Source organism: Carcharodon carcharias, chromosome 6 (genome assembly GCF_017639515.1).
Source record: "Carcharodon carcharias isolate sCarCar2 chromosome 6, sCarCar2.pri, whole genome shotgun sequence".
In the NCBI taxonomy this organism is placed as follows: Eukaryota; Metazoa; Chordata; class Chondrichthyes; order Lamniformes; family Lamnidae; genus Carcharodon; species Carcharodon carcharias.
This window is the reverse complement of record NC_054472.1, coordinates 146,760,802-146,778,906: the sequence shown is the minus strand read 5'-3', so window position 1 is coordinate 146,778,906 and position 18,105 is coordinate 146,760,802. Positions and strand designations below refer to the sequence as shown.

The following is an 18,105-nucleotide window of genomic DNA, read 5'->3' as shown; positions in this document are numbered from 1 at the left end:
TTTCCATAACAACCTTAAAGCTAATGGAGTTATGATCACTATCTGCAAAATGCTCCCCCACTGATACCTCTACCAACTGCCCGGCTTCATTCCCTAAAATCAAGTCCAGGTCCGCCCCCTCTCCTGTAGGACTTTCTATGTACTAGCTTAAAAAGCTCTCCTGGATGCATTTTAAGAATTCTGCTCCCTCTAAACTTATCACACTATGACTAACTCCGTTAATGTTGGGAAAGTTGAAATCCCCCGCTCTTACTACCCTATTATTTTTACACTTCTCTGAAATTTGCCTATCTATCTGCTCTTCTATTTCTCTGTCTGTTTGGGGGCCTATTGTACACTCCCAGCAATGTGATTGTTCTTTTTTTGTTTTTCAGTTCTACCCATATGGCTTCATTTGAGAGGCCTTCTAAGATGTCATCCCTCCCTACTGGTGTAATTGATTCCTTGATCAATATTGTGATACCCCCTCCCCTTTTACCTCCTTCTCTGTCTCGCCTGAAGACCCTATATCCTGGACTATTGAGCTGCTAATCTCTCAACCATATCTCTGTGACAGCAATGACATCATACTTCCAAGTGTTAATTTGTGCCCTCAGCTCATCTGTCTTATTTGTCAGACTCCATAAATACCATCCAAACTTGTCAAATTCCCTTGTGCCTTAACTGGCCTATAATTTCTATGTCGTCCAGACTCACTTGCTCGCTCTTCTAATTTTGGCCGTGCATCTTCCCCTGCTGAACCTACTCTCAGGATCCCATCCCCCTGCCAAGTCAGTTTGAACCCTCCCCAACAGCACTAGCAAAACCTCCCCACAAGGATGTTGGTCCCATTCTGTTGTAGGTGCAACCCGTCCGCCTTGTACAGGTCCCACTGCCCGAGAAACAGTCCCAATGTCCCAGAAATCTAAAGCCCTCCCTCCTGCACCATCTCTCCAGCCATGCATTCATCTGGACTAACCTCCTATTTCAATACTCACTAGCACGTGGCACCGGAAGTAATCCAGAGATTACTAGCTTTGAGGTCTTGTTTTTTAATCTGTTTCTTAGCTCCCTAAATTCTGCTTGCAGGACCTCATCCCTCTTTCTACCTATGTCATTGGTACCAATATGTACCATGATCTCTGTCTGTTTGCCCTCCCCCTTTAGAATGCCCTGCAGCCTGTCCAGTGACATCCTTGACCCTGGCACCAGGGAGGCAACATACCATCCTGGAGTCACGTCTACGGCCGCAGAAACGCCTGTCTGTTCCCCTTACTATCAAGTCTTCTACCACTATTTGTCTTCCCCTCTTTTTCCTCCCCCCTGTGTAGCTGAGCCACTCCCAGTCACATTGCCATTAGCGGGGCTGCACTCCCCAGAGGAATCTCACCATTTTCCAACACAGACAAACAGTTCTTGAGTGAGATGCATCCTGGGGATTTCCTGACTATCTGACACCTTTCTTCTGACTGATGGTCACCCATTCCCTCTCTGTCTGCACTTCCATAAGCTGTGGGGTGACCACGTCTAAAAACGTGCTTACCACGAAACTCTCAGCCTCGCAGATGTACTCAGTGCCTCCAGCTGCCGCTCAAGCTCCGAAACCCGGAGCTCAATTAGTTGCAGCTGATGGCATTTCCTGCACACATGATCAGTCAGAGCGTAAGGAGCGTCTTGGACTTCCCACATGTTGCAGGCGGTACATAACACAGGACTGAGCTGCCCTGCCATGCCTCTAATTGAAAAAAAAAACCCTTACTTTAAGTTAAATCTATTTTAAACTGGAGAAAAACTGGAGAAAAAAACTGGAGGAAAACACTTACCCACTACTCACCAATCAGCGCTCACGTTTGTTTTGACATCACTTTTTGAAGTGATTGCTTCACTGCAATGCTGACTGCAGGACACTTTTCCCAGGCTGCTTCACCGTGACGCTGACTGCAGGACACTTTTCCCACCTTGGCTGTAGATTCTTCAACAATTCCACCAGAGCTACCTGGTCATTACAAAGTGCAGAGCATGACCCCAGTCTGCAGTGCACAAACCTGTCCAGAGGGAGCCCCTTAACACCACACAGTCCCTTACCAGGCTGTGGGAACAGTTGGGAATGGATTTATTCATGTTTAATATCAGGTCCTTCCTCATTGTGGCTGACGACTTCTCCAGGTGCATCAAAGTGAAGCAGTTGCACACAACAAACACAGAGGAAGTTGTTAGATCATTGAAGGAAGTGTCCAGTGGCATCCTGGACCAGGTGGTGTCTGATTCGCCCACAATTTGCAAATGAATTCTTCACTCAATTTGCCATCAGTTAAGGCTTTCAACACCCTGCCAGCTCCCCAAGGTATCCACAATCTAACGGTGAGGTGGAAAGACACTTTTGAGGAAAAAACAAAGGGCGGGACCTTCTGGCTGTGCCAGTGGTGGACATCATCGCAGGCACGACAGGAAAATTTGGAGAGTGGCCAAAAGTGACTTTTGACCACTCTCCAAATTTTCCTGTGCCACCCCCGACAATGCATGCTGCTGGCGAGACCAGAAAACCCAAAGACTTCCCAAAGGCACTTTTAAGATATAGATTCACCCTGCTGCAATGTGGATTGATGGGCAGAAAATTGTGCAATGAACTCCCAATTCTGTCAAAGAGATTGATCCCAGGGTTGGCAGTCAAGAATTACCAGAAGGTTTAGGACTGAGAACGAACCTATTGACAGAGACAAGCTTCTGCCTACAATAGGAGATATCACACTAGAAACCTGCCCCAGTTACACAATGGTGACAATGTTTGGATCTGGTACCTTGAAAGAGAGGACGTCATTGGCTGGAGAGATGATGATCAACCAAGATCATACCTGATACATACCACAGCAGGCATGATCAGGCAGAACAGGAGAAGTCTCCTCCTCATCCCTTGAGGCAACTCTCCTACTATACATTTAAGCGAATCAGATCGAGACAAACAAATGCCAGAAACACAGAGTACTATGATTCAAACATCAAACCAACAGAGTATGCCCAAAGCAACTGAGCCCACCACTCCTCCAAATGTAACCAGAATGAGATATGGAAGGATTGTCGAGCCTCCATGCCAGGTGAATTTATAAAGTCAGAGACTTGAGCAGGGGAGAAGGGGTAGCATGTACAGAAAGATTGTAATGTAAATACATTGGGTAAAGACTTGGGGGAGGTGTAGTATAAGGGTGGTTAGAATAGCAAGGGTTAATGTGGGACTGGAGAACAGTACCGCCCACAGTGTGATGTAAAAAGTCACATGATAAGCAACCTGCACACAGAGCAGACAGGTTAAGACATGGGACAGACGTGATCTCGAGACTTGTGTAGAAGTAAGCATAGAGTTAGCTCATAATCTGGGCTATACTTTCTACATATGTATATAGTTTTGTGTTACTGATAAACAATTACTGTTCAACTTCACAAGCCTCTGAACCTCTTTCTCAGACCTACTGAACAAACCCTTACAACATTTGCATACCTTATTTGCCCTTTAAGAGCACTTTGTAACTTGCACGTTGTGGAATAAGGCCCTTGCTCCAGACAATGGGGTCTGTTTGAACTCAGCACTAAGTTTAGGTTCTCCACATGTGGGAGTCCCACCACACCCCTGTTGGATATGGGGCCGGGTTTCCTGATCCAGGATCTATCTGCCATTTAGGATACACTGCAGACTCTCCACAATTCTGTGACAATCCAGGCCATAGAGTCCAGCGTGATTTGTCCCACAAATATGTGCATGTGCCTGGTTCGAATCCCACCACAGCAGATGGTGAAATTTGAATTCAGTAAACATCTGGAATTTTAAAAAAGTCTAATGATGACCATGAAACCATTGCCAATTGTCGTAAAAACCCATCTGGTTCACTAATGTCCTTTAGGGAAGGAAATTTGCTGCCCTTACCTGGCCTGGCCTACATGTGACTCCAGACCCACAGCAATGTGGTTGACTTTTAAATGCCCTCTGAACAACGGCAATTAGGGATAGGTAATAAATGCTGGCCTATCCAGCAACGCTCACATCCCATGAATGAATTGAAAAAAAGCCTCCGTTCTGGAGCTCAAAGGGCACTTGTAGTGTCCAAAAAAACCGAGCTACTGAGCTTTATTTCTCATTCTACATCTTCACCTATCTTGGCTCAAACTTTACTGATTACAAGATCAAAGATTCTTATGGCTGTGTCATTTGGCCTGCCTTAATACATCCGCCCAATCCTACAGTCCCTTACTTCATCTAATTTTTAGTCAACTGATTCCAAGGTTTTTGCCTTCACTGCTCTACTGAAAATGTTGCCTGTTGTCTCTCTTTGCCTGAAAAACCTCCAGATATATCCTAAAGTTACCTTAAACTAATTTGAACCTGTGAGACCCTGTTCTAATCCCACCATGTAATTTAGTGGAGAATTCAAGATAATCTTTCCCCCACCATTTACTAATATCTAAATCTCCATAGGATCAGCTCTTAGACACCTCCTTTCCATGCTGAAAGTCTGCACAAGCCTCTGGCAGTAAGTTGGGTGGGATGCTCAGAGCTGGTGAGGAGGAGGAGGCCAATAAGTCGGGTCACAATTGGGGCCATAGTTCAGCACAAGGCAGGCCTAAGTTCTTGTGAAGCCGAGAGGAACATTCCTGCTTTATCTGGCCATGAGAAAACATGAAAATAAATGTAAAGCTTGTCTTCTGGGCCTCTTCTTGTCTAGGATTGTCTCCTGACAGGTTTTGCCTGTCAGGGAGCTGACACTATAGCCTGCTAAGATCTCAGATCGCTATTAGAAATCAGGTTCTGATGATCTCATCGGACCTGATCTGCATATTTAAAACAGAACCTCACTTCCTGCCTACAGACATCCTGCTCGTTTGTTCAAAAAATTAGGTTTAGTGGGGGACAAGGTTCTAAGGAAATGGATTTATGTGTATTAGTGATTCCCATTATTCCTACAGCTCTCACCTACCCTCTTGATCAGTTTCTGCCAGATAGGGGCAGTAAAAATCAGCATCATAGAGAATTACTGTAGAGAAGGAGGCTACAGGGCCCAAATTGAGTGCAAAAGTCAAAGCTGACACTCTAGTGCAGTAATGAGGCAGTGCTCTCAGATAAAAAAAATCCCATGACACTATTTTTGAAGAAGGGAAGGGGGACTGGCAAAGCGCTTTACACCCAATGAAGCATTTTTGAAGTGGAGTCACTGTTGGAATATAATGAAAAGTGGTAACCAGTTCATGCAGAGCAAGATCCAAGCAACAACAATGTGAGAATGGCTGTATGATCTAATTTAATGAGGTGGGTTGAGAAATTAATATTAGCTAGGATCCCCCTGTTCTTCTTCAAAACTTCTGAGCTAACCGGTGTCAGATTTGGGTGGTTTCCCCAAAGATGCACTGGGAAATCCCTCTGGGAAGTTCCAAGGGAAGGATTTGCATGGCTTTGTCCAGAAGCGCACACTTTCTCTGGACAATTGCACTGCGCTGGGAACCATCTGAAAATGCGGTTTAAATCTCAAGCTTTGGATTGTTCCGCTGGGGTTATACCGGTAATTACTCAGGAAAAGTTAGAATAATTAAATCCTCTACCTTCTGAGTAATTATTAGAAAGACCTAGACTGACCCCACGGGACTCTCCGACACCCCCAACCCCCCCCTCAACCTCCACAACAGGTCTGCCCCCACCCACCAACCTCTGAGACCCCCCACCCCAACCTCCCAGGACCTCACACTGCCCTTCCAGGACCTCCCCACAACAGCCCCCCTGGACATTGGGCCATCTCCCCCCACCCCGGACATTGAATCTCAGCCCCCCAACAACCCCCCCCCCAGAAGTTGGACCATTCCCCCCACATAACCCATCCAGATCTCCAACCGCCCCCGCCCCATCAAACCTCTCCACCCCACAAACCCCGCCCCTCCAGACCTCAGGCCACCCTGGACCACAGGCCCCCCTCTTCCCCAAGACCCTACCCCCGCCCCGGGCCTCAGACATTCCCCCCACATCCCACCCGGACCTCAGAGCCCCCCAATCTCCCCGACTTCTGACCCCCCAACCTCTGACCCTCTCCAAGCCCCCTCCATCTCTGCCTGACCTCTGACATTGCTAATAATATGAGCTATGGCTAAAATATGAAAGGTCATTTAATCCATCAACTTTGTCCCTTGGAATTCCATCCCCAGCTGAACATCCAACTACATTTTGGGTTCCACTACAGTCTTTGATTTCCTTATCTGGTCAATGCTTCCACGGGTTTGACAAGAGAACTACTTTTCTAAAATTTGTCATAAATTTCCTGCCTCTTAATAGAAACGTTTTGCCATCTACTCCTACAAGCTTGACTTACTATGTAATGTATTGTGGTCATTCTGTCTGTACTATTTTATTTAACTTTTTACACGCCTCATTGTTTCTTTTTCGTTTTTGTATAATCTGATTTAGTAAAAACCGGTATCTCTTACTGACAGAAAAAATGCATTAAACCCTTTCAGTTCTACTTCCTGCCTTCGTTTCAACCTCCAACCCCTTCCCATCCAAGCACTCACCTCAATTTCAGATTTGCCAAGAACTCCTCAATAGTAAGGTTATCCAACAAGACAAAGTCGGCTTTGCCAAACTCCAAGCTCTCTTGCTCAGCCATTCTCTTTGATAGGTGTGGTGTGAGGCTGCTGGTTAGGAAGTGGTATGAGCTCAGCCCAGTCTTCTTCCTTCTAATACACTGACAAGCGTGGCTACATCCGGAAGGCACCAATCAGCTGAGCCACTTCGTGCACAGTCACTATCTGTGGTTATAGCCTGTTTCCCCTCAAACCTTAAGTAACGCCTGCTAAACACAGCACAACGCTTACAGGAGAAGGATGTTAAGCCTGCGTTGGTGATACCAGAGGTAAAAGGAATTTTGTTTTTGTTCATATAATGTTCCTATTGGGAAAGTTTGATATTCAATCCCCCTCCATTTCAATTATTTCATCACCTTCTTAGCACTCTTGTCTCTGAGTCCGAATGTTGTGTGGCCAAGTCCCACTCCAGAGACTTACATAGAATTACATAGAATATGTATTGCAAGAAGCAGGCCAGTTTCCCCAAGCAGTATGTGTAGTACAAGCAATTGTCTTGAGTGGGAGATCTGAAACAGACACCTTCAAAATCTGGACTGGGGTCAAGCAAGGCTGTGTGATAGCCCCCATATTATTGCTATCCACCTTATCAAAGATAAACTGCCCCCTGGTTTTGACATTGAATACCACCTGGATGGAAAATTGAGTATTGCTGAAAAAAGAGACATTTTGACAAAGCTTTTCGTCTGACACTCATCAGGACAATCTGCAAGCAAATACCAATGTCAGGGGAAACAACACATTTATACTGTATGAGAAGAGAGTACTGATTGGTTGGCAAGTGTTCTGATTGGTAGAGGCATTGCAATGGAGAGTGCACCTGTGATTTTGACTGGCAGTTAACTGCCAGGCATTGATTGCAATTTAACCCAGGCAGCCTGGCTCTGATTGGTCATGACATTACCCTGGGGAATGAACCAATGAATAACTGTCACTTATTTTAATATTTATGATCGTCAGTCTGGTTCTCAATGTGGCCCCTTTGCATGTACTGGAAGCTACATATATTAATACAGAGGGCCCTGTTCTTTGCAGACTAAAAGAACATGTATACAGATTGGGCAGAATTTTGCCCTTGGTGGGCGTGCTGGTCCCACCGGCTTGGCGGCGGGCGGACAGCTGACCCCCGCCACCTAAACGGGAAGCGCTATGTGCTTCCTGTGTGGGGGGGGACGGAATCCCCAGCTGTCAAAGTGCGGTCTTTCGCGCATTCGTGTGAAAGAGCGCACTGCTCCCTAAGACAAAGTACTGTCTCAGGTAGATAACTGACAATCCAGAAAACTTTAAAATTAGAAAAATTAAAAAATTATTAACATGTCCACCTCATGTGACAATGTCACACAAGATGGGACATGTTAAAAAACATCACATAAAATATATTAAAGTTTTTAAAAAAGGACATGAAACCTCATCCCGCCAGTAGATGAGGTTTCATGTTTTATCAGAAGCCCACTGGGGCTCCTGGCCTGCCCGCCAGCCTTAAGGTGGAATGGGCAGGTCTTTAATTATCTTAATTACTCTGTCAATGGTCTCAATTGGCCATTGACAGGTTGGCGAACGAACAGCTGATTTCGCTGTCCGCCCACCTTCCTAAAAATTTAAAGGGACCGGGATGACGTCGGGGGTTCCTCCCAACGTCATTCCACGTCATTTTCCCGTCGGTGAGTGAGCCCCGCTCCCAAATCGCCGATGGGAAAATTCAGGCCATTATGCCTGTTTCAGCTAAGCGAAATAAGTGGCAGCCATTCGCTGTCCGGTAACCAGGAGAAGAAGGCTGCAAGAGGGAAAAAGATGGCTACACCCTGCTTCTGGCTTTGATCCAAGGAGTAGGGCAGCATGGGAATGTGCTTTATCCCAAAGACAGCACCAAGAAGCACACCAGCCTCACCTCTCCACCCTAGGAGGCCATAGCAGAGCAGGTCAGCGCCTCTAGCCACACCAACCGCAACACCATACAGTGCAGGAAGAGGATGAATGATCTCATCCGTTCTGCCAGGGTAAATCATGCTTCAGTTCCCACCAATGTCAAACTCTCATCATGGCATTATGTAATCAAAGGGCTGCTCTCTTCAAACATCTCAAACAAGCATTAGTGGGTGACACATATCAACACTAATTGTCTCATGGATAACTTTCACATCACCACCATCTTTTTTTAAATTCATTTATGGGATGTGGGCACCACTGGCTGGGCCAGCATTTATTGCCCATCCTTAATTGCCCTTGAGAAGGTGATGGTGTGCTGCCTTCTTGAACTGCTGCAGTCCATGTGGTGTAGGTACACCACATGGTTAGGAAGGAAGTTCCATGATTTTGACCCAGGGACAATGAAGGAATGGCATTTTTTTCCAAGTCAGGGTGGTGAGTGGCTTGGAGGAGAAATTCCAGGTGATGGTGTTCCCATGTGCCTGCTGCCCTTGTCCTTCTAGATGGTAGCAGTTGTGGGTTTGGAAGGTGCTGCCTAAGGAGCCTTGGTGAGTTTCTTGTAAATGGTACATAGTGCTGCCACTGTACATTGGTGGTGGACGGAGTGAATGTTTGTGACTGGGGTGCCAATCAAGCAGGCTGCTTCATCCTAGATGGTGTCAAGCTTCTTGAGTGTTGTGGGAGCTGTAGTCATCCAGGCAAGTGGAGAATATTCCATCACACCCCTGACTTGTGCCTTGTAGATGGTGGACAGGCTTTTTGGAGTCAGGAGGTGAGTTGCTTGCTGCAGGATTCCTCACCTCTGACCTGCTCTTGTAACTATAGTATTTATATGGCTAGTCCAGTTCAGTTTCTGGTCAATGGTCATCCCCTGGATGTAGACATTGGGGGATTCAGTGACCATAATGCCATTGAATGTCAATGAGCAATGATTAGATTCTCTCTTGTTGGAGATGGTCATTACCTGGTACTTGTATGGCGTGATTGTTATTTGCCATTTGCCAGTCCAAGTCTGGATGTTTACCTGGTCTTGCTGCATTTGGACATGGACTGCTTCAATGTCTGAGGGGTCATGAATGGTGTTGAACATTGTGCAACCATCAGCAAAATCCCCACTTCTAACCTTATAATAGATGGAAAGTGAGGCAGCTGAAGGTGGTTGGGCCTAGGACACTACCCAGAGGACCTCTTGCCAACATGTCTTGGATCTATCTTGCTGCTCACACTCAATCCTCAGCTCCATCTGGAAAGGGCTCACCACACACAGGGGGCCGCATGTTTCCCAACATCTGCTACACCCTTTCACATCACATTCCTCTCTTTTGTCTCATGTAGGCCAAGCTGGCCCACAACAGAAGGGAAAGATCCCAGGCCAGAGGAGAGATGGCTAACATCATACCCCTCACCCAGTTCGAGGAGGATGTCACCGAGGTGGCTGGGGAGGACAGGGGAACGAGAGATCGGCTTGTCCCAGCAACCAAGTATGGATGGCACCTCCATGAGTTCATTTCATTCTGACATTCACCATGAATGACATGCAATCTTGTCATCTACCTGCTCATGAAACTATCTTCTCTCTCTTATAGGCACCAGCAGATCAAGGCACATGAAGGACAATATCAGCTACAGCCCCCAGACCACCTCGGAGGACGAACATGAATGAACACGAAGGAAGAACCTTCACTGCGCCCACCTGCACCCTTCACCAGCGCAGAGACACACACCTTGGTGGGTCATTGATCTAGATCAGGCTCGGACTCACCTACTGGAGAACACCTCACTGACACGTCACTGAGTAGTCGGATGCATGGACAGCCTAGGTCTCTGGCACTCATGAGACTGCTGGAGATCAGCGACCTGCTGAGCCTGAGTCAAATGATGAACCTCTGCAAGCGGCCATCAGCTCAATGCTGGAGATGCAACTACAGGTGGCGGTACATCAGGTAGAGGTTCGGCAATCACTCAGCAGACTAGAGCGAAGGATGGATGAGTCTGTCGGTGTTCTGTCTGATGTTGTGGCTCCGACATGTAAGCACCTTGAGGTCACCAATCACTCTCTTCAGGACCCCCATCACTCTCTTCAGCTTCCTGACCCTCCTGCTCTTCATCCTCCGAGGAGATCTCAGCCTCCTCCATTTCTCCCTCTGGCAAGGGATCACCTCTTTGCACCATCAGGTTGCGAAGGGCACAACACACAGTGATGATGTGGGAAGCCCTATCTGGAGGGTACTGCAGTACACCATCTGAGCAGTGCAAACATCTGAAACACATCTTCAGAATGCCAATGGTCTGCTCGATTAGAGACCACGTGAAGCTCTGAGCTGCATTATACCTTTCGTCTAAAGCACCCTGAGGCTGATGGATGGGTGTCATGAGCCAGCATTTTAGTGGTTACTCCTTATCCCCAAGCAGCGATCCCTGAAGATACTCATCCCCTTCGAATAACTGAGGCGCCTGGGAGTGACTCAAGATGTTCGAGTCATGGGAGCACCCAGGGTACTTGGCACAAACATACATTATCACAGAATGACACAGTGCAGAAGAGGCCCTTCAACCGACATGTGAGAAACACCTGAGCTACCTACCTAATCCCATTTACCAGCACAAAAATAGAATTACCTGGACAAACTCAGCAGGTCTGGCAGCATTGGCGGAGAAGAAAAAAGTTGACGTTTCGAGACCTCATGACCCTTCAACAGAACTGATCTTTCTTTACAAGGAGAGGGAAATATAAGCTGTGGGGAAGTGGGGGGGAGAAGTGGAATGGGGGGGGTGTTAGGATTCAACTGCACTACCCTCATCTACACACCTGGTCACCTCCCCAAAAAATTCAATCAAATTTGTTAGGCATGACCTCCCTCTGACAAAGCCATGCTAACTATCCCTGATCAAACCTTGCCTCTCCAAGTGGAGATAGATACTCTTCTTCAGAATTTTCTCCAATAGTTTCCCTACCACTGACGTGAGACGCACTGGTCTGTCGTTCCCTGACTTATCTCTACAACTTTTCTTAAATAGCGGAACCACATTAGCTGTTCTCCAGTCCTCTGGCACCTCCCCTGTGGCCAGAGAGGAATTAAAAATTTGGGTCAGAGCCCCTGCAATCCCCTCCCTTGCCTCCCTCAGCAGTCTGGGACACAAATCATCTGGACCTGGAGATTTGTCCACTTTTAAGCTTGCCAACACCTCCAATACCTTGTCACTCCCTATATCAATTTGCTCAAGAACCTCGCAGTCTCTCTCCCCGAGTTCCATACCTTCATCCTCATTATCTTGGGTGAAGACAAATGTGAAGTATTCATTCAACACTCTACTGATGTCCTCTGGCTCCACACATAGACTACCCCCTTGGTCCCTAATGGGCCCTACTCTTTCCCTTGTTATCCTCTTCCCATTGATATACTTATAGAGTATCTTGGGATTTTCCCTACTTTTATCAGCCAGAGCTTTCTCATATCCCCTCTTTGCTCTCCTAATTGCTTTCTTAAGCTCCACCCTGCACTTTCTGTACTCCACTCATTCCTCGACTGATTTGCTCCCCCTGTACCTGCTAAAAGCCTCTCTTTTCCTTCTCATCGTATCCTGAATATCTCTGGCCATCCATAGTTCTCTGGGTTTGTTACTCCTTCCTATCACCCTAGAGGGAACATGTTGAGCCTGTACCCTCCCCATTTCCTTTATGAATGCCCCCCCCCCCACTGCTGTTCTGCAGATTTCCCCACAAGTAGCTGTTCCCAGTCTACCTTGGCCAGATCCTGCCTTATTTTACTAAAATCCACTTTCCCCCTATCCAACACATTTTTTTGCAGCTTGTCCATTTCTTTGTCCACAACAAGCTTAAATTGTACCATGTTGTGGTCACTATCACTAAAATGGTCCCCCACCACCACCTCAGCCACCTTGTCTGGCTTCATTCCCGAGAATAAGGTCCAGCACTGCGCCGTCCCTTGTTAGACCTTCTACATATTGACCTAAATATCACACCAGTTGAATATTGATGGAATGAAACTCTTTATGGTTGATAAGCATGAAGGGCTGATGCCATGGAGCCCTCAAAGCCACATAGGTGCTGTTGTTTGCACCCTGCTCTCTTAGGAAGCCTGAGATAGCTGCAAACCTATTGAATCTTACAGTCTGGCTATCTTCATCAAGTGTAAACCTCACATAGTGCTGTGCCTTGATGCAGAGTGTATCTGTTGCCTCCTTAATGTATCAATGTGTGGCAGACTGCAAGATGCTGCACAGGTCCCCCTGTGGGTCCCTGGAACGATTTGCAGCCAAAGAAATTGAGCACAACGGTGACCTTCAATGCCACTGGCAAGGGATAGCCTCCCACTCCATGGGGTGTTCGTTCCTCATGAAGAATGTGGCAAATGTGACCTACTAGATCTTGCAACAAGCGCAGATTTGCAAATAAGAGAGTCTTCTTGGGTACACCCTTGGTCTAGCAAGTCGCCCCTGTGGTCTTGGTCTATCCCTCTGATCCTCATGTTCTTGCTGTGGCTCCCCTGCACCCTGGACCTCAGCGGGACCTCCTCTTGAAGCTGCACTCGGCATCACCTGTCCCTTCTTCTCCTCTTCAATCCTATTAGAACCCTCAAGAAGGCAGCATTGAACCCTGGATCCATTATTGCTTTGTTCTCTTCTTTGAAATGATAGATTGAATGCATTAATGAATAACAGGTAAAAATCATGAAACTCACAATCTAGACCCAAAAACAACTGTAAAAGTCTATAATGACTTCTGCCCGACTAGTCTTGTCACTGATGCATCCTTGTACATAAGGCACTAACAGAAACATCAAAGTGACCAAGATGGCATCCTTGTGTTTTTAAAATCTGAATCCTACAGGGTTGGATAAGGTTTGAATGATATGCGTGACCTGAACTTGCTCAGGGCTCCGTCTTAGATCTGGTGTACTGATTAAAAATAAGTTGCTCATGATTAATGTCTGGATGCCTTTTGGCCCTTTATGAATGCCAATTGTGGAAAGCACATGAAAGTCTTACATTGATGGGATGCCATACATGCAGCACCTGTGCCTCCTTAATGGTTGCCTGCATTTCCAAATTTCACATTCCTGTGCGTTGATGTTGAAATGCAGCAATTGTGATGTTAAGACAGTGACTCCTATATTTCCCTGTTACAGCATGGCAAAAGGCATGGGTCCCAATGGCAACCTTCTCAAGGAGGTCACCCTACTTTCTCTCAACTCTGAATTAACTTTAACCTTGTGGCACCAACAAGTTAGAGGGCGGCCCCAGAAAGGCCTCTGAGTCTAGCAGTGCACTCCTCCCAGACTGCCTCAGCCCTGTCCGATGAAGATTCTTTTCAACTTTCGATTTAAAACTGTGCCATTACTTCGAGATGGTGGTTCTGTACTATTATTTCAAGGCCAGCTTCGATGCTCCCCCTCCCACTGTCCGCATCCCATAAATTTACCTGGAACCTCAGGATGTGCAGGAGTGTGGTCCTGTAATTTTCCATCTTTGCTTGGTAATACTGGATCACATTGTTGTTGTGGTCAACATTTCTACCCTCCTCCCTGAGCCCATCACTGATGAAGTGCCCATGTCCCATGTGGGCCTCATCCCTCCCCTTCTAGAGACTGTGTGACCTACAGATGAGGCCCTCACCCCCTCTGAGAGAGTTTTGTACATCCTTCCTCATCTAGGTCTATCAGTATAACCCTCATTTCCTATCTCCCTCATATGCTTATCTAGCTTCCCCTTAAGTGCAACTATACTATTCCTGTGGTAGTGAGTTCCACATTCTCACAACTCTCTGGTTAAAGAATATTTTTTTATAAATTCACTATTTGACTTCTTGGTAACTATCTTATATTGATGGCCTCTTTCCCACAAATGGGAGCATTCTCTCTATCTAGCCTATCAACATTTTTCACAATTTGAAAGGCGTCTATAGGGTCAGGTCATGCATGTGATTCAGAATAAAAGCACAGATTCAATTATTTTTCTGGCTGAGGTAGACTTGGGACCCGTCTTCTCATCCTGACCCTGAGGTGAAGGCAATGGCAAACTACCACTGGCTAAAACTGCCCTTGAAATAGCTCAGGATGAAATATCAGCAGATAATAGGCCAAGAACCTGCCTTTGGGCAGAGCATACCTGACATGACAAATAAGTAATATAAATTACTTCCCACCTTCTGCTTTTCTGAATAACTATCCTGCACTCTTAGTCTTGGCTTTTCTCTTTTAGACAGCTAGCTATCCATTCTGCTACTTGTCGCTTGACCTCATGTTCTGACCTTATTTATTAGTCTACTATATATTGGGCAGAATTTTACATTACTCTGCCAGTGGATTTTTAGGCAGGGGGTGGTCATAGAATTTCTCAACTGGGCTTTCCACTATGTGATCGTATTATTGAATTTACATTCAGTTTGAGGGAGAGAAGAGTTGGTCCAAGACTAGTATTTTAAACTTAAATTAAGGCAGTTATGAGGGCATGAAAGCAGAGCTAGCTAAAGTGAACTGGAAATGAGGTTAAGGGATATTAAAAAGAGATGCACTGGCAGATGTTTAAAGGGATATTTCAGAATACACAGAATAGATACATTCTAAAGAGAAATAAAAATTCCAAGGGGAGGACCTACCATCTGAGGTTAACTAAAAATGCTATAGACAGCATCAAAGTTAAAGAAAAAGCATATAATTGCAAAAAGATCAAAGAAGATTGGGCAGAATATAAAGAACAGTAAAGAATGACAAAAAGATTAATAAGGAGGAAAAAATTAGAGAATGAGAGAAAGCTCGCTAGTGATATAAGGCAGATAGTAAGAGTTTCTATAGATATTTATATAAGAAAAGAGTTAACAAAGTAAGCATTGGTCCTATAGAAAATAAGTCTGATGAATTTATAATGGAAAATAAGGAGATGGTATTTTGCATTGGTCTTCACAATAGAGGATACAAATAACATCCCAGAAGTAGCTGCAAATCAGGAAATGGGAAGGATGGAGGAACTCAGGAAAATTACAATCACCAGGAAAATGGGATTGAGCAAATTACTGGATCTGCCGGGCTAACAAATCATCAGGTGTGGATGGACTTCATCCTCAGGTTTTAAAAGAAGTGGCTAGTGAGAAGTTGATGCATTGGTTTGAATTTTCCAAAATTCCTTGGATTCGGGGAAGGTTCCCTTAGATTTCAAAATAGCAAGTGTAACTTATTTATTCAAAAAGGGAGGGAGACAGAAAGCAGGAAACTACAGATCAGTTAGCTTGACATAGGGAAAATGTTAGAAGCTATTATTAAAGATGCTGTGGCAGGGCACTTAGAAAAATTCAAGGCAATCAGGCAGAGTCAACATGGTTTTATGAAAGGGAAATCATATTTAACTAATTTATTGGCGTTCTTTGAAGGAGTCACATGTGCTGTGGATAAAGGAGAACTGGTGGATATAGTGTACTTAGATGTCCACAAGGCATTTGATAATGTTGCACAAGAAGGTTATTGCAAAAAATAAAAGCTCAAGGTGTAAGGAGTAATATATTGGCATGGATAGGAGATTGGCTAATTAGCAGGAAACAGAGAATAGGCATAAATGGGTCATTTTCTGTTTGGCAGGATGGAGCTAGTGATGTGCCGCAGGGATCAGTGCTGGGGCCTCAACTTTTTATAATCTTTATAAATGACTTGGATGTAGCAACCGAAGTTATGGTGGCTAAATTTGCTGATGACTCAAAGACAGGTAGAAAATAAGTTGTGAAGAGGACACAAAGAGGCTAAAAAGGGATATGCATTGGTTAAGTCAGTCAGCAAAGATCTGGCAGATGGTGTATAATGTGGGAAAGTGTGAAATTGCTCACTTTGGCAGGAGGAAGTAAAAAGAAGCACATTATCTAAATGATGAGAGATTGCAGAACTCTGAGATTCAGAGACATCTGGGTATACTAATGCATGAATCACAGAAGGCTAGTTTGCAGTTACAGCAAGTAATTAGGAAAACTAATAGAATGTTATTGTTTATTGAGAGGGGAATTGAATAGGGAGGTTATGCTTCAATCGTACAGGGCATTGATGAGACCACATCTGGAGTATTGTGCAAAGTTTTGGTCTCCTTTATAAGGAAGGATGTAAATGTGTTAGAAGCAGTTCCAAGAAGGTTTACTAGACTAATACCTCTTATGAGGAAAGGTTGAACAGGCTAAGCTTGTATCCACTGGAGTTTAGAAGAGTAAGAGATGACTTGACTGAACACAAGAACACAAGAAATAAGAGCAGGAGTAGACCATGTGGCCTATTGAGCCTGTTCTGCCATTCAATATGATCATGGCTGATGTTGGGCTCCAACTTCATTTTCTCACCCACTCCCCGTATCCCTTAATTTCCTGAGACACCAAAAATCTGTCTATCCCAGCCCTAAATATGTTCATAGATAAAACAATCAAAAGTCCCTGGCGTAGAAAATTCCAAAGATTGACAACCCTTTGAATAAAGTAATTTATCCTCATCTCAGTCCTAAATGATCGGCCCCTTATCCTGAGGCTGTGCATCCACATTTTAGACTCCACAACCAGTGGAAACAATTTCTCAGAGTCTACCCTATCAAGCCCCATTCAGAATTTTCTAAGTTTCAATGAGATTATCTCTCATTCTTCAAAACTGCAGAGAATATAAATCTCTCATCATAGGACAACCCTTCTCATCCCAGGGACTAACTTATTGAACATTTGCTGCACCACCTCCAGTGCAAGTATATCCTTTCTTAAATAGGAGACCAAAACTGCACATAGTATTCCAGATGTGGTCTTACCAAAACCCTGTACAATAACAACAAGACTTCTTTATTCTTGTACTCCAATCCCCTTGTAAAAAAGGCCCAACATGCTGTTTGCATTCCTAATTGCTAAGTGCACCTATATGTCCACTCTCTGCTTTCTATCCATTAACTAATCCTGCATCCATGCTAAAATATTACTCCCCAACTCCATGAGCCCTTAGCTTGCCTATTAACCTTTTGTGTGGTATCTTATCAGATGCCATTTGGAAATCCAGGTATACTCCATCTACTGGTTCACCTTTATCTACCCTACTAGTTACATCATCAAAATGCTCTAACAAATTTGTAAAACCAGATTTTCTTTTAATAAACCATGTTGACTAGTTCTAATAATACTTTGCTTTTCCAAGTGCATTGTTAAGACTTCTTTAATAATAGATTCCAGCATTTTCCCAACAACTCATGTTAGACTAACTGCCCTATGGTTCACTATTTTCTCTCTACCTCCTTTCTTGAAAAGTGGTGTTGCCAATTTTCAATCTAATGGTACCATTCCCGAATCTAAGGAATTTTGGACAATCATAGCCAGCATATCCACTATCTCTGCAGTTATTTCTTTTAGAACCCTAGGTCCTGGGGAATTGCTGGATTTTAGTCCTTTAAGTTTTGTCAATACTTTTTCTCTGCTGATATTAATTTCCTTAATTTCCTTGCTCTTTTAGCCCCTACTTTAACTTCTATTTCTGGTATGAAACTTGTGTTTTTTACTGTGAAGGCAGACATAAAGTATTTGTTCAATGGCTCTGCCTTTTCCTCATTTCCCATGATAATTTCCCCTGT

General features: G+C 44.8%; 1 protein-coding gene across 1 annotated transcript in view; it reads right to left on the bottom strand.

The window, feature by feature from the left end:
- The window catches only part of LOC121279363 (unconventional myosin-Id-like), a 165,208-nt gene extending 158,517 nt beyond the window's left edge, over window positions 1–6,691 (bottom strand). The window contains exon 1 of the mRNA XM_041190548.1: window positions 6,520–6,691. Within this exon, the coding sequence (XP_041046482.1) occupies window positions 6,520–6,614 (95 nt within the window). The 5' untranslated portion in view covers window positions 6,615–6,691. The remainder of the gene's footprint in view (window positions 1–6,519) is intronic.
- Between the last annotated feature and the right edge of the window lie 11,414 nt (window positions 6,692–18,105).